This window comes from Berghia stephanieae, chromosome 14 (genome assembly GCF_034508935.2).
Source record: "Berghia stephanieae isolate SIO BIC M18660-M18661 chromosome 14, UCSD_Bste_1.3, whole genome shotgun sequence".
Classification (NCBI taxonomy): Eukaryota; Metazoa; Mollusca; class Gastropoda; order Nudibranchia; family Aeolidiidae; genus Berghia; species Berghia stephanieae.
In genome coordinates, this window is record NC_088373.1 from 17,945,608 (window position 1) to 17,964,156 (window position 18,549).

The following is an 18,549-nucleotide window of genomic DNA, read 5'->3' on the forward strand; positions in this document are numbered from 1 at the left end:
CATTGTATGAATGTCTCCACAATACCAATGATGTCCACTATAGGTCATTGTATGAATGTCTCCACAATACCAGTGATGTCCACTATAGGTCATTGTATGAATGTCTCCACAATACCAATGATGTCCACTATAGGTCATTGTATGAATGTCTCCACAATACCAATGATGTCCACTATAGGTCATTGTATGAATGTCTCCACAATACCAGTGATGTCCACTATAGGTCATTGTATGAATGTCTCCACAATACCAGTGATGTCCACTATAGGTCATTGTATGAATGTCGTAGCAATACCAGTGATGTCCACTATAGGTCATTGTATGAATGTCTCCACAATACCAATGATGTCCACTATAGGTCATTGTATGAATGTCTCCACAATACCAGTGATGTCCACTATAGGTCATTGTATGAATGTCTCCACAATACCATGATGTCCACTATAGGTCATTGTATGAATGTCTCCACAATACCAATGATGTCCACTATAGGTCATTGTATAATGTCTCCACAATACCATGATGTCCACTATAGGTCATTGTATGAATGTCTCCACAATACCATGATGTCCACTATAGGTCATTGTATGAATGCTCCACAATACCAATGATGTCCACTATAGGTCATTGTATGAATGTCTCCACATACCGTGATGTCCACTATAGGTCATTGTATGAATGTCTCCAATACCAGTGATGTCCACTATAGGTCATTGTATGAATGTCTCAAACCAGTGATGTCCACTATAGTCATTGTATGAATGTCTCACAATACCATGATGTCCTATAGTCATTGTTGAATGTCTCCACAATACCATGATGTCCACTAGGTATGTAGAATGTCTACAATACCAGTGATGTCCACTATAGTCATTGTGCAATGTCTCCACAATACATGATGTCCACTATAGTCATTGTATGAATGTCGTAGCAATACCAGTGATGTCCACTATAGGTCTTGTATGAATGTCTCCACATACCAGTGATGTCCACTATAGGTCATTGTATGAATGTCTCAATACCAGTGATGTCCACTATAGGTCATTGTAGAATGTCGTAGCAATACCAGTGATGTCCACTATAGGTCATTGTATGAATGTCTCCACAATACATGATGTCCACTATAGTCATTGTATGAATGTCGTAGCAATCCAGTGATGCCCACTATAGGTCATTGTATGAATGTCTCACAATACCAGTGATGTCCACTATAGGTCATTGTATGAATGTTCCATACCAGTGATGTCCACTATAGGTCATTGTTAATGTCTCACAATACCATGATTCCACTATAGGTCATTGTATGAATGTCTCCACATACCATGATGTCCACTATAGGTCATTGTATGAATGTCTCCACAATACCAGGATGTCCACTATAGTCTGTGAATGTCTCCACAATACCAATGATGTCCTATAGGTCTTGTATAATGTCTCCCAATACATGATGTCACTATGTCCTTGTATGAATGTCTCCAATACCATGATGTCCATATAGGTCATTGTATGATTCTCACAATACCAATGATGCACTATAGGTCATTGTATGAATGTCTCCAATACCAGTGATGTCCACTATAGGTCATTGTTGAATGTCTCCACAACATGATGTCCACTATAGGTCATTGTATGAATGTCTCCACAATACCAGTGATGTCCACTATAGGTCATTGTAGAATGTCTCCACATACATGATGTCCACTATAGGTCATTGTATGAATGTCGTCAGCAATACCAGTGATGTCCACTATAGGTCATTGTATGAATGTCTCCACAATACCAAGATGTCCACTATAGGTCATTGTATGAATGTCTCCACAATACAGTGATGTCCACTATAGGTCATTGTATGAATGTCTCCACAATACCAGTGATGTCCACTATAGGTCATTGTATGAATGTCTCCAATACCAGTGATGTCCACTATAGGTCATTGTATGAATGTCGTAGCAATACAGTGATTCCACTATAGGTCATGTATGAATGTCTCCACAATACCAGTGATGTCCACTATGGGCATTGTATGAATGTCGTAGCAATACCAGTGATGCCACTATAGGTCATTGTATGAATGTCTCCACAATACCAATGAATTCCACTATAGGTCATTGTATGAATGTCTACCAATACCAGTGATGTCCACTATAGGTCATTGTATGAATGTCTCCACAATACCATGATGTCCACTATAGGTCATTGTATGAATGTCTCACAATACCATGATGTCCACTATAGGTCATTGTATGAATGTCTACAATACCATGATGTCCACTATAGGTCATTGTATGAATGTCTCCACAATACCAAGATGTCCACTATAGGTCATTGTATGAATGTCTCCACAATACAGTGATGTCCACTATAGGTCATTGTATGAATGTCTCACAATACCATGATTCCACTATAGGTCATTGTATGAATGTCCACAATACATGATGTCCACTATAGGTCATTGTATGAATGTCTCCATATACCATGATGTCCACTATAGTCATTGTATGAATGTTTCCACAATACCAGTGATGTCCACTATAGGTCATTGTAATGAATGTCTAGCAATACCAGTGATGTCCACTAATTAGGTCATTGTATGAATGTCTCCACAATACCATGATGTCACTATAGGTCATTGTATGAATGTCTCCACAATACCAGTGATGTCCACTATAGGTCATTGTATGAATGTCTCCACATACCAGTGATGTCCACTAATAGGTCATTGTATGAATGTCTCCACAATACCAGTGATGTCCACTATAGGTCATTGTATGAATGTCTCCACAATACCATGATGTCCACTATAGGTCATTGTATGAATGTCTCCACAATACCATGATGTCCACTATAGGTCATTGTATGAATGTCTCCACAATACCAATGATGTCCACTATAGGTCATTGTATGAATGTCTCCACAATACCAGTGATGTCCACTATAGGTCATTGTATGAATGTCTCCACAATACCAATGATGTCCACTATAGGTCATTGTATGAATGTCTCCACAATACCAGTGATGTCCACTATAGGTCATTGTATGAATGTCTCCACAATACCAGTGATGTCCACTATAGGTCATTGTATGAATGTCTCCACAATACCAATGATGTCCACTATAGGTCATTGTATGAATGTCTCCACAATACCAGTGATGTCCACTATAGGTCATTGTATGAATGTCTCCACAATACCATGATGTCCACTAAGGTCATTGTATGAATGTCTCACAATACCAAGATGTCCACTATAGTCATTGTATGAATGTCTCCACAATACCATGATGTCCACTATAGGTCATTGTATGAATGTCTCCACAATACCATGATGTCCACTATAGTCATTGTATGAATGTCGTAGCAATACCATGATGTCCACTATAGGTCATTGTTCAATGTCTCCACATTAACCAGTGATGTCCACTATAAGGTCATTGTATGAATGTCTCCAGCAATACCAGTGAGTCCACTATAGGTCATTGTATGAATGCTGCGTCAGCAATACCAGTGATGTCCACTATAGGTCATTGTTGAATGTCTCCACATACCAGTGATGTCCACTATAAGGTACATTGTATGAATGTCGTAGCAATACCAGTGATGTCCACTATAGGTATGTGCAATGCTATAATGTCTCCACTATAGGTTTGTATGAATTCTAGCATACCAGTGATGCCCCCTATAGGTCATTGTATGAATGTCTCCACAATACCAGTGATGTCCACATATAGGTCATTGTATGAATGTCGTACAATACCAGTGATGTCCACTATAGTCATTGTAATGAATTTCTCCACAATACAACATGATGATGCTTCCGTCACTATAGGTCATTGTATGAATGTCGTACCAATACCATGATGTCCCACTATAGGTCGATATGAGTATGAATTGTCTCCACAATACCAGTGATGTCCACTATAGGTCATTTATGAATGTCTCCACATACCATGATGTCCACTATAGGTCATTGTATGAATGTCTCCACAATACCAGTGATGTCCCCCTATAGGTCATTGTATGAATGTCTCCACAATACCAGTGATGTCCACTATAGGTCATTGTATGAATGTCTCCACAATACCATGATGTCCACTATAGGTCATTGTATGAATGTCTCCACAATACCAATGATGTCCACTATAGGTCATTGTATGAATGTCGTAGCAATACCAGTGATGTCCACTATAGGTCATTGTATGAATGTCTCCACAATACCAGTGATGTCCACTATAGGTCATTGTATGAATGTCGTAGCAATACCAGTGATGTCCACTATAGGTCATTGTATGAATGTCGTAGCAATACCAGTGATGTCCACTATAGGTCATTGTATGAATGTCTCCACAATACCAGTGATGTCCACTATAGGTCATTGTATGAATGTCGTAGCAATACCAGTGATGTCCACTATAGGTCATTGTATGAATGTCTCCACAATACCAGTGATGTCCACTATAGGTCATTGTATGAATGTCGTAGCAATACCAGTGATGTCCACTATAGGTCATTGTGTCAATGTCTCCACAATACCAGTGATGTCCACTATAGGTCATTGTATGAATGTCTCCACAATACCAGTGATGTCCACTATAGGTCATTGTATGAATGTCGTAGCAATACCAGCAATGTCCATTACAGCAGGGTGTCCACCAAAGTCCACCATTAAAACGCCAGACCAAAGTTGTATAACTGACCACATTTTAGATGTATTTTCTTTCCAAATCTAATAAATATTTCCCATAATAAATATAATTAAAAAACGAAAAACATGCCTATTTTCCTTTTACAAGAATTGTTCTCCACTGCAGCTCCTCATATAATATCCATTAATGTAAGTACAATTAATTAATCTATGGATCTCCCAAGAGACCAGAAACCAGAACTCCAATGAACCATAAATACAAAGCACTGAGCTGCAGAGATTTTTAGGAGATATAGCTTATAACTGCTCCCTCATTAAAAAGTTTGTAGGGTTTGTCGGCCAGCCTCGTTTGTGATCCCCTGACATGTTGAGAGAACCGAGTCTGCATGATAGGGACGAGTTCGATATCCATATTATTTTTATGTGGCCAGATGCCTGAGAGGCTAGTGTGACGGCTCGTTGATCTCTTGCTCTCTCTCTCTCAGCCAGGCAGAGGGTGTCGTGTGTCGGTTGGATCCCGAATTAGGCACAGGACCCCGTGAGTTTTAATTCTGTTTTCATCTGGCACTTGGCCATCATACCCAACATTTCTCATCATTCTTACCGGTCCCATTATAACTGTAGCAAGCACACGTCACATTGGCTTTGATAGAACTATCTACCAGATGGTCAGGGCAAAGTTTCTTTAACACGCCTCCATTCACTTCCTGTAAGAGAGAAAGAGGAACAGTTGTCAGATTGTCTCATCAATACCTTTGTGCTTCCTACTGCGGTAAATGAATAAATAAATAAATAACAATCTCCACCAAACGTGTTCAATGGTGCATGACAAGACAGATGATATGAGAAATTTAAGAAATTTCAATGTTAAATTTGAAATATTAAGGAAAAGTTATTCTAAAATGTTCTGTCATCAGTCTAGAACAAAAAAGAGAATGCACGTTCAAAGAATTTTGTTTTGGACATTTTTAGTTGTAGTCGGATTAAATGTAAGAATGGCAATATTATGGTTGGAAATTCTAAAAATAGGTATCAAAAAATGATGATAAAAATAAAAACAATAGAAACCCATGGAGAGCCAGGTGGCCATTTTTGTCATGTACAGGACAGGGAGACAAAGCATTCAAATGTACAACGGTCTAGAAAAACGTGATAAAACTTGGCAGCTCTAAAATATAGCAATGATGATATTTTGATCTCAGTGGACTGTAATGATAGCAGTCCGTCTCAGAGCCATTCGGTCCATAGAGCAGGAGTTTATCCCCGTTTCTATAGACAAAAAAAAGGGGAGGAGTGTAAATAATTTTCTTACTTAGCTTCCTTTTGGCAATCATAAAAACAAAAAAATATCACTCCCCCGCCCCACCCCTTTCCTTTCAACCATGAATTCATTCATCAAAAATTACCACTTGTCTTGAGCTCTTTTTATTTAGATTTACATTCTGTCTAAGCTGACGGCCTGCTGACGGCCTAACAATGAGATTATCTACAAAATTCATGCAACCGTACACAGGCGTCAAAATATGACACAAAACACAATGACAATTTGACAATTTTTCCGAGAATCCATCACTTAGCAACCAGGTCTTTTATCAGAGGAAAATGTCTGACACAGAAAAATCAGCTGAAAATTTCTGAGAAAATCCTCAAATCCCAGAATTCCGTGGAAGATTATCATCATTGTCTCCCTTTTTCTGTCATACACACACACGCATGCACAAACACATAAACTCACAACATGCATACAGTTCTTTACGTCCATGCCTTATGATTTTCCACACAAAACTTTAAGTGTTGTGGATATTCAAAGGAGACGAATACAAAACAAATTACCTCTGAAATCTTTCTTTTGTCATAAACGCTGTGGAGAGAAAAAAATCAACATTTTATGACTAGGAATAGGAAAATGACAACACACATGATTCATTTTTCCACAAATCAGAGCTGATGGTGACTAAAAGTGAAAAAGGAACATTTTGAACAATGGCCTTGAAGTCCCATTTTAACTGCAATGACTGCCACCTCTAGAGCCATTGAGATGATAAAATATCATTGACACTCTAGCCAATTTCTGGAGGGTGGGAAACTGCACATTAATGTTCCAGCACACATCAACTCTCTCGTCTCAATGCCAAAACATTGGATGTCATTTTATTAACAGGAGGAAATTCCTCCTTTGACTCTAAAATTGCAGATTTCTACTGATCTGAGGAAAACCATCAGCACTGACAAATAAAATAATTTCTGACCTACGGGGCAACAAGTAATTGTCAATCGTGCATTTCACCAATTTTCAAATCAGAAAAACAAGCCTAAATTCTCAATAAACCAGACATATTTTCATTACCACAGAAAAAAAAGAAGAAAAAATAAATAGCCATTATATAGCACAATATCCACTAAATGTACTCAAAGTGCTTTACAAGGTGTCCATAGATCATTTCTATTAGGGCAAAGCTGTTACCGAGCCCATACTCATCTTATACTAGAATGCGAGGAATAATCCTCTTCCAAGGACTCCACTAAGCGCAGCTCCAAGCAAGACTCAAACCCTGGACCCAACATTACGATGGTGAGTGTAGTATAACAAAGCCCCACACTGTTTGTCTGTTTGTTTCAAAGGGTTTTACGCGCTTGCAACACATTTGGGTCATATAAACGCCAGTAAAAGGAAGAAACTGGGATAGTAAAAAGATCTAGAATTACAATTAAAGCACCCAAGAAAAAGTAAGTCAAAGGGAATTGGTTCAAATAGGAAACATAGTCCAAGAGCACATCATCATGTACTTAGTTTGAGATCACCTAAATGTCTCATCCTGACTCAAGCACAGGTCCCCACTATGAGGAATACACTAAAATGTTTACAAATCATAATCATATTTATATAATATTAAAAATAATACAGTGCATGACAGAGAGATGATTTACAAGACAAAAAATAGCATCTCCCAAAGCTCTAACTATACATTTAACTGTTTCCCTCCCAACCAGGGCCTGGGCGAAAACCAAGTAAACTCATTCCAAGACAAAAACAGAAAGCATGTTGGAAAACATATAGGGGGAAAGAAGACACAGTAAGTACCTCCCTGCCCACTATGGGAGGTCAGGAGTCCCACCCAGGCCACACACAGTGACAGTTAGCCAAATATGGCATAAGGTCTGGATGAGAGTGGGAAAACCCCCAATTAAGCGGAACAAACATTGATGATTGAAAAAGAAGGGAAGGTAGAAAGAGGAGTGCAGGTTACCGTATGTAATGATCCCGTCCACCGACACAAAACTGCCTGGAATCAGAGGGATTGGAGTGGATAGAGTACAACGGGACTTTCTTTTCATTTTCTTTGGTGATCACCAGTCTGTAGAATACACAACAGTTTTATCAGTAAAATGAACAAACTGACACAAGTCTTATCATTAACATGAACAAACTGACACAATGGTCTAATCATTAACATGAACAAACTGACAAAACAGTCTAATCATTAACATGAACAAACGACACAACAGTCTAATCATTAACATGAACAAACGACACAACAGTCTAATCATTAACATGAACAAACTGACACAATGATCTAATCATTAACATGAACAAACGACACAACAGTCTAATCATTAACATGAACAAACGGACACAACAGTCTAATCAGTAACATGAACAAACGGACACAACAGTCTAATCATTAACATGAACAAACTGACACAAGTCTAATCATTAACATGAACAAACTGACACAAGTCTTATCATTAACATGAACAAACTGACACAAGTCTTATCATTAACATGAACAAACTGACACAAGCCTAATCATTAACATGACCTAACTTACACAACAGTCTTACCATTAACATGAACAAACTGACACAATGGTCTATCATTAACATGAACAAACTGACACAAGTCTAATCATTAACATGAACAAACTGACACAAGCCTTATCATTAACATGAACACACTGACACAAGTCTTATCATTAACATGAACAAACTGACACAATGGTCTAATCATTAACATGAACAAACTGACACAAGTCTAATCATTAACATGAACAAACTGACACAAGTCTAATCATTAACATGAACACATTGACACAAGTCTTATCATTAACATGAACAAACTGACACAAGCCTTATCATTAACATGAACACACTGACACAAGTCTTATCATTAACATGAGCAAACTGACACAAGTCTTATCATTAACATGAACAAACTGACACAAGTCTTACTATTAACATGAACAAACTGACAAAAACAAACAGATACAAATACATGGGCATAAAATGCATAATTTCCAACAGAATTTTTTAAAAAGTTCTTCAGAGCAATAAGGCAGCTGGAGCCAGTCTTTTCCCACTTTCCATAGAATTAAACAGGCAATAGCAATTGTTTGCTACCCTTTGACAAGGACTCAAATGCTAATGCTTGAAACTCAAAATAAATGATGTCAGACACACATACTTGTATGAATGATGTCAGACACACATACTGGTATAACTGATGTCAGACACACATACTGGTATAAATGATGTCAGACACACATACTGGTATAAATGATGTCAGACACACATAATGGTATAAATGATGTCAGATACACATACTGGTATAAATTATGTCAGACACACATACTTGTATGAATGATGTCAGACACACATACTTGTATGAATGATGTCAGACACACATAGTTGTATGAATGATGTCAGACACACATACTTGTATGAATGATGTCAGACACACATACTTGTATGAATGATGTCAGACACACGTACTGGTATAACTGATGTAAGACACACATACTGGTATAAATGATGTCAGACACACATACTTGTATGAATGATGTCAGACACACATACTTGTATGAATGATGTCAGACACACATACTGGTATAACTGATGTCAGACACACATACTTGTATGAATGATGTCAGACACAAATACTGGTATAAATGATGTCAGACACACATACTGGCATAAATGATGTCAGACACACATACTGGTATAAACGATGTCAGACACATGTACTGGAATAACTGATGTCAGACACATGTACTGGTATAACTGATGTCAGACACACATACTGGTATAAAAGATGTCAGACACACATACTGGTATAAATGATGTCAGACACATGTACTGGTATAACTGATGTCAGACACACATACTGGTATGAATGATGTCAGACACATGTACTGGTATAAATGATGTCAGACACACATACTTGTATGAATGATGTCGGACACACATACTGGTATGAATGATGTCAGACACACATACTGGTATAACTGATGTCAGACACACATACTGGTATAAATGATGTCAGACACATGTACTGGTATAACTGATGTCAGACACACATACTGGTATGAATGATGTCAGACACACATACTGGTATGAATGATGTCAGACACACATACTGGTATGAATGATGTCAGACACACATACTGGTATAACTGATGTCAGACACACATACTGGTATGAATGATGTCAGACATGTACTGGTATAAATGATGTCAGACACACATACTGGTATGAATGATGTCAGACACATGTACTGGTATGAATGATGTCAGACACATGTACTGGTATGAATGATGTCAGACACATGTACTGGTATGAATGATGTCAGACACATGTACTGGTATAAATGATGTCAGACACACATACTGGTATGAATGATGTCAGACACACATACTGGTATAACTGATGTCAGACACACATACTGTTATAAATGATGTCAGACACACATACTGGTATAACTGATGTCAGACACATGTACTGGTATAAATGATGTCAGACACACATAATGGTATAAATGATGTCAGACAGAGACGTGCCACCCAACATCTATCTGGAGACTTTTTATTTTTAACATTTTGACCCAGAATAAAACATATTTTTTCATACTTTCAAACTAAAACTTGTATCTTTATTTCACAAAAAATTATGCAATTTCTGCTTTACAAAGAAATGACACGACTTATGGAAAGATCAACAAGCCAGTGGAGATGAAAGACAATAACGCAGTCTGGCATCAACTTTCATGTTCAATAAGTTTTAATGACTCAGAGATGCTGTTGAAGTTGTGAAATTTGAGTCAAAATTTCGTAATTCTCCTAGTCGACGAAATATTTCTAACAGTCGGCAGCTATGTATCAATGGACAACTAATGGACCTGGTAATAGTCGACATGTCTATATAATATAAGTCGACATAATAATAGACAACTAATGGACCTGGTAATAGTCGACATGTCTATATAATATAAGTCGACATAATAATAGACAACTAATAGACCTGGTAATAGTCGACATGTCTATATAATATAAGTCGACATAATAATAGACAACTAATGGACCTGGTAATAGTCGACATGTCTATATAATATAAGTCGACATAATAATAGACAACTAATAGACCTGGTTTACTGTCAGAAATAAATATCATTCTTTTGCCATTAAATGTTCCAAATTGCAAACAAAACCCTAGAATTCCAATAGATGAACTCATTTCTTGCCCAATTTAAATTTTTCATATTCCTGTATATTTTCTCATATTTGCGTAGTTTGAACAACACTGCTTATATTAGGATAGACAATTTCCTACTCGGTGGTGAGCCTATAAGACATGGTGATAGAAATCACACAGAGAAGCACGACTAAATTTTAATCTTAAGAATTATTACAGGCTATGCTCACTCCGTAATCCTGACAGGTCATGTGACATGTGAATAAAATCCATTTACCTGTGAGGTCAGACATGTGAATAAAATCCATTCACCTGTGAGGTCAGACATGTGAATAAAATCCATTTACCTGTGAGGTCTCTGTGAGGTCAGACATGTGAATAAAATCCATTTACCTGTGAGGTCAGACATGTGAATAAAATCCATTTACCTGTGAGGTCAGACATGTGAATAAAATCCAGTTACCTGTGAGGTCTCTGTGAGGTCAGACATGTGAATAAAATCCATTTACCTGTGAGGTCTCTCTTCCCTCAAGTCAAAGAGATAAGTGACTGCATCTTCTCCACAACTCAAGAAGACGTTGGCTGAATCATACTCCAGAGCCAGCTGGAAGGGAAGAAATGAAATCGTTGATGCTTGACGCTCAAAGAAATAAATAAAATAAAATAAAGCTCTTTCTGTATAATACACAACAAAAAATAATAGGAAATGGAATGAAGGCTTCAATTTCATCAACAAAGACAGATCATGTGGATGTTCTGGATTCCCCCTTTATCAACATGATGAATTACTCTCTTGTATAAAATAGAAAGCGGGGTAGTAATAGACCGGAGGGGAGGGGTGGGGGTGGGGGGGGGGGGGGGGCATTTTGGCCAAACTTCAATAGAAGGGGAAGGGGAGGGGGGTGCATATTTGACCAAAGAGTGGAGGGGGGTACAATTTGACCAATCCATAGAAAGGAGTGTGGGCCTGGGGGGGTGCGTAATTTGACCAAAGAGTGGAGGGGGGGAGGGTACAATTTGACCAAAGTGTGGAGGGGGGGGGGTACAATTTTGACCAATCCATAGAAAAGAGTGTGGGCCTGTAAATGCTCACTTTTCAAAATGTCTGAAAATTGCCGGTTCCTATTACTATGCTCTTATAGATATGATGTACAATTGCTTGGAGACTATAAGGGCATACTTCAAGTAAGTAGATGAGACACAGAGAAAAAAACGTAATTACAATCAGATGGTCATGACATCGGGAGAAAAGTGATACCAGATGGACATCACGATGATGGGTTGTTTTTTTTTGACTCGGTTCAACAAGGGTGCCAGTCCCTCTCCTTGAACTTTCTGTGTCTAGAGATACTCATCATATGACTTTGGGTACATTTGGTGCTGCCCACAATCCAAGCTACTAAACGCCTGAAACAAGAGCTGGGACTGCCTGGATTTTCTTCAATTCCTTACTAAGAGCTTTGTGATAGGAAATCTCGGCATGTCGGGTCAAGGTGGAGAAGTCTTGACCACTGTAATTCAACAGTCGTTTGGAAATCAAGCAATAACAAAGTCCAAGCTCTGGGACTTTTCAAATGTAATCAGACAAAAAGTTGCCGAGCAAAATTTCTCTTGTCTATCCAAGACCACTGAGGTCTAAATCTGTTTTTAACAGATACGTCAATTGCCTTGATACCTTTTCTATCCAAGGCCACTGAGGTCTAAATCTGTTTTTAACAGATGCGTCAATTACCTTGATATCTTGTCTATCCAAGACCACTGAGGTCTAAACCTGTTTTTAACAGATACGTCAATTGCCTTGATAACTTGTCTATCCAAGACCACTGAGGTCTAAATCTGTTTTTAACAGATGCGTCAATTGCCTTGATATCTTGTCTATCCAAGACCACTGAGGTCTAAACCTGTTTTTAACAGATGCGTCAATTGCCTTGATATCTTGTCTTTCCAAGACCACTGAGATCTAAATCTGTTTTTAACAGATGTCAATTGCCTTGATATCTTGTCTATCCAAGACCACTGAGGTCTAAAGCTGTTTTTAACAGATGAGTCAATTGCCTTGATATCTTGTCTTTCCAAGACCACTGAGGTCTAAATCTGTTTTTAACAGATGCGTCAACTGCCTTGATATCTTGTCTATCCAAGACCACTTAGGTCTAAACCTGTTTTTAACAGATGCGTCAATTGCCTTGATATCTTGTCTTTCCAAGACCACTGAGATCTAAATCTGTTTTTAACAGATGAGTCAATTGCCTTGATATCTTGTCTATCCAAGACCACTGAGGTCTAAATCTGTTTTTAACAGATGAGTCAATTGCCTTGATATCTTGTCTTTCCAAGACCACTGAGGTCTAAATCTGTTTTTAACAGATGCGTCAATTGCCTTGATATCTTGTCTATCCAAGACCACTGAGGTCGAAATCTGTTTTTAACAGATACGTCAATTGCCTTGATATCTTGTCTATCCAAGACCACTGAAGTCTAAATCTGTTTTTAACAGATGCGTCAATTGCCTTGATATCTTGTCTATCCAAGGCCACTGACGTATTTTTCGCTGTTACCGCAACGGGACCGCAATTTTGACAATTTCCGCAATTTTTTGCAATTTTCATGTTCTGGAGTCTCATACAATGCTAAACATAGGAAAATACTATGTCATTTGTTACCCTCCATATGAGATTATGCTATTTAATAATAGTTTTATTGCTAACATCATTCTATTATATATATATATATAAATATTTACTTTTTTAAAATTATGGGTGTTTAATTTACTATCATAAACATAGATTCATGTAACTCGGAAATAGAAAGTTTTTATGGCCGGTCCCCTCGATCTCGTTACTTCCGAGTTCCACTGTATTATTGTGATGTAGAGATGTACTTGGAAATATAATAATAATGATAATGATAATAATAATAATAATAATAATAATAATAATAGTAATAATAATAATAATAATAATAATAATAATAATAATAACGATGATGATGATGATGATGATGATTATGATGATGATGATGATGATGATGATGATGATGATGATGATAATAATAATAATAATAATAATGATAATAATAATACTAATAATAATATTTTCAAAAATTTATGAGCTTTTCTACCACATAATTGTTAGGAATCCATGCATTTGTGTAAAAGTGTTGTTTGTTTTGTTTTTTCAAAATCTCCTGGTGGCATCCCGTCATATTATTTCGTTTCTGAGTATGCAATGTCAATATCAATGTAATTTATGGACACAATACTATATAAAACAAACCAACTAAAATTGGTGGACTGTGCTTGTCATAGAATTAAAGCAAGAATAAATTATTGTGCGCTGTTTATTGAAAACAATGTCTTAAATTTGCAATTTTCCTTGCAATTTTGGCATTTTTTGCATGCAATTTTTGGAATTTTGGGTGCAATTTTTGCAGTTTTCATTTGCAATTTTCCACGGGGACAGATTTCAGATCCATGACCTGTGACCTTGGACGACAAAAGCAGCACAGTGCAATCCTCATCTGTAAAACACAGCAGAAATTACTTATTTTCTAAAATTAAACTGACACAATCATGGATTACCATCTATTATTAGTCTTTGGAGTTTCCATGAAAGATAAAAGTCTCATTGTTGACAGTTGAACGACTAAAAACAGATAGTTGTTAAAAGTCTGAAATCAGCCTATGGGCTGAAATTTGACAGGCCTTTTCAATAAGTTTTATGACTCAGAGATGTCCATGAATTTATGAAATTGGAGCCAAATTTGGTAATTTTACAAATTGTTTGTGTAATAGTGAGGGAGGTTTAAAAATGCGGCTATGTCATCTTCTGATATGCCACTCGCTTTCGGATAGGAAGGTCCTGGGTTCGAGCCTCGCTCGGCGCCAAGTTGAGTCCTTGGAAAAGGCTCTTTACTCACATTCTCACACCGTACTCAAATGTAAAATGAGTACCTGGCCGTTAACAGCGTTGTCTGTCAGAAAAAAATTGTAATATCGCCTAACAGGCATCATGTCTTGTTCTACATGCTACGTGTTGCTGTTGGTCAGGTACCCATTGTAAAGCGCTTCAAGTGGATATTGCGCAATATAAAAGCTCAAAGTTTTTTTGTTGTTTTTTTTTTTTTAAACTTACTTTATGAGCGGCTCCTTTGTGCTGAGCAAGTTTCCGTGTGTTCTTACAGACTCCAGTCAAGGAGAGTTCAGCCAGTCTGACTTGTCCATCCCTGGCACAGCTGACGACGTGACAATCGCCGCTGTATGGCATAAATTTGGCCTGTACGACGAAAGGGAGGGGGGGAGAGGGAGGGATGGGATCAGGTATAGCTTTTAAATCAATTATCAAATGAAATGAGGTAAACGAATATTGACTTTTTCATCTAGGACGATCAAAATATAAGAGAGAAAATTTAATCTTCCCATTGATATTGATAAAATGGGCATTCACAAGTTGTGAATAATTCAATGGAAGAAACGAAATTGACGTTACTCAGCTCTTTGACTTTGTATTGTTGTTTGTTTTTTGGTCATCGAATACCCTTGGCACTCTGGGTCAATTAGTTGTTTTTTAGTCATCGAATACCCTTGGCACCCTGGGTCAATTAGTTGTTTTTTGGTCATCGAATACCCTTGGCACTCTGGGCCAATTAGTTGTTTTTTGGTCATCGAATACCCTTGGCACTCTGGGCCAATTAGTTGTTTTTTTGTCATCGAATACCCTTGGCACTCTGGGTCAATTAGTTGTTATTTGGTCATCGAATACCCTTGGCACTCTGGGCCAATTAGTTGTTTTTTGGTCATCGAATTCCCTTGGCACTCTGGGCCAATTAGTTGTTTTTTGATCATCGAATACCCTTGGCACTCTGGGTCAATTAGTTGTTTTTTGGTCATCGAATACCCTTGGCACTCTGGGCCAATTAGTTGTTTTTTGGTCATCGAATACCCTTGGCACTCTGGGCCAATTAGTTGTTTTTTTGTCATCGAATACCCTTGGCACTCTGGGTCAATTAGTTGTTATTTGGTCATCGAATACCCTTGGCACTCTGGGCCAATTAGTTGTTTTTTGGTCATCGAATACCCTTGGCACTCTGGGCCAATTAGTTGTTTTTTGGTCATCGAATACCCTTGGCACTCTGGGTCAATTAGTTGTTTTTAACTTTAACAAAGAAAAAGAAAAAGGATGCTCTTTAATCTGATAAAAACCTTTTAACTTGTTTTCATTATTCTTCACAGCTGTTTTAGTTTTATCCTTTTTAAATTGCATTTAAAACCATAAATAGTTAATCAACACCAATGAATGGGGTAGCAAATGAAATGATCAATCATTTTTTCAAAAATAAAAATGTCCTATTTTTGCCTTTCATGACATTTCTCATGACAGTTCTCAGATGAGATCCACAGTGTGAGATGCCACAGTGCGAGAGGCCACAGTGTGAGATGCCACAGTGTGAGATGCCACAGTGCGAGAGGCCACAGTGTGAGATGCCACAGTGTGAGATGCCACAGTGACAGTGTGAGATGCCACAGTGTGAGATGCCACAGTGACAATGTGAGATGCCACAGTGACAGTGTGAGATGCCACAGTGTGAGATGCCACAGTGTGAGAGGCCACAGTGTGAGATGCCAAAGTGTGAGATGCCACAGTGACAGTGTGAGATTCCACAGTGTGAGATGCCACAGTGTGAGATGCCACAGTGACAGTGTGAGAGGCCACAGTGTGAGATGCCACAGTGTGAGATGCCACAGTGTGAGATGCCATAGTGTGAGAGGCCACAGTGTGAGATGCCACAGTGTAACCCCTGGATAACATCACCTGGGATCGGACAATTATGTCGCTATTCTGCAGTTTTCAAGATGGCGGAAAGAGGGGAGGGGGGTGTAAGACCCGTGAACACATAACAGTGCAATACTGGACAAGCGCCTGAGAGAAGACGCATCCAAAAACCATTAGATTGTGTATTTCTCCTATTTACAAAGGGTATAACAGCTACCCTTTCACTCTCCAATGTGTATTGTCATTGTTTCCATCATAAAAAGTGCTCGAATTCCATTTAACAAAACTAAGAATAAATCAAGAAATCAGAGCACCAAAATTTATGAGCACTTAAAATGATTAGATCCCCTCCACATGTTGACATCTTGCGATATTAAAAATAAAACTCAACACCCACCCAAAAAAAACTAATGGCTATTTACCACAATATCAAATTTGGACTGATAGTTAGAATAACAAATGATTTTTCAAATGTAAATAATAAAGTGAAAGAGGCTGTTATTGTTTTCCCCAATAATCCAACATATTATTATAAAACTGTAAATATCCATAATTGCCCCAGTTGGACACAGCATTGCCTGATATCAGTTAACCTCTACTGACCTCAGACAGGTAGCTAACATGGAAGGCTAAAGAGCCCTTGAGAGTTCCATCTATTGATAAACTTCCTTTGCTGTGGTTGAGAAATTAGTCCACACAGTATAGTAAACATGTGTTGGGATTGGTCAGTAACAAAACGATCTCATTGGCAGGAGGGAAAAAAAGCATTTTAAAAAAAGCATTGGCTAAGACTACAAGATAACTATGGTCGAGCATCAAACATCGGTATCAACTGCCAATTATTGTTATACGATGTTACAAAACAGGGTTTTACTTTCTGGAAGTCCCTATTTTGGGGGGGGGGGGGGGGTTTCCAGGACCAGAGGTCAATGCCTTTATCCAGGGGAGTCGTAATCCAGAGGTTGCACTGTACAGGTGTGTCACATCATCTAATCCAGAGGTTGCACTGTACAGGTAGGTGTGTCACATCATCTAATCCAGAGGTTGCACTGTCCAGATGTGTCACATCTTATCCAGAGGTTGAACTGTACAGGTGTGTCACATCATCTTATCCAGAGTGTGCACTGTACAGGTGTGTCACGTCATCTAATCCAGAGGTTGCATTGTACAGGTGTGTCACGTCATCTAATCCAGAGGTTGCACTGTACAGGTGTGTCACATCATCTAATCCAGAGGTTGCATTGTACAGGTGTGTCACGTCATCTAATCCAGAGGTTGCACTGTACAGGTGTGTCACGTCATCTAATCCAGAGGTTGCATTGTACAGGTGTGTCACGTCATCTAATCCAGAGGTTGCACTGTACAGGTGTGTCACATCATCTAATCCAGAGGTTGCACTGTACAGGTGTGTCACATCATCTAATCCAGAGGTTGCATTGTACAGGTGTGTCACATCATCTAATCCAGAGGTTGCACTGTACAGGGGTGTCACGTCATCGGTTGGAATGTTTTCTCATCAAAATGATTTAAAATTTACAAACAAACTGTCATAATTACCTCTCCTTACTTTACGACCTAGCAAAGAATTTTGTTTTTAAACAATATTAACAAAACATTTGATAACTCTCTAACAATCACTGTAGCAGTTATAGAAAAAGGGTTATTTTGATCAA

General features: G+C 38.1%; 1 protein-coding gene across 6 annotated transcripts in view; it reads right to left on the reverse strand.

Annotated features, from left to right (window-relative positions):
- Positions 1–18,549, reverse strand: part of LOC144959741 (DDB1- and CUL4-associated factor 8-like) — a 36,271-nt gene that overhangs the window by 7,253 nt on the left and 10,469 nt on the right. For all 6 annotated transcript variants that reach the window (XM_078892448.1, XM_078892452.1, XM_078892451.1 and 3 more), the window contains exons 4-8: positions 15,239–15,379; positions 11,615–11,709; positions 7,889–7,996; positions 6,474–6,501; positions 5,245–5,347 (exon numbers count right to left, since the gene is read on the reverse strand). In XM_078892448.1, coding sequence (XP_078748574.1) covers positions 5,245–5,347; positions 6,474–6,501; positions 7,889–7,996; positions 11,615–11,709; positions 15,239–15,379 — 475 coding nt within the window. The remainder of the gene's footprint in view (positions 1–5,244; positions 5,348–6,473; positions 6,502–7,888; positions 7,997–11,614; positions 11,710–15,238; positions 15,380–18,549) is intronic.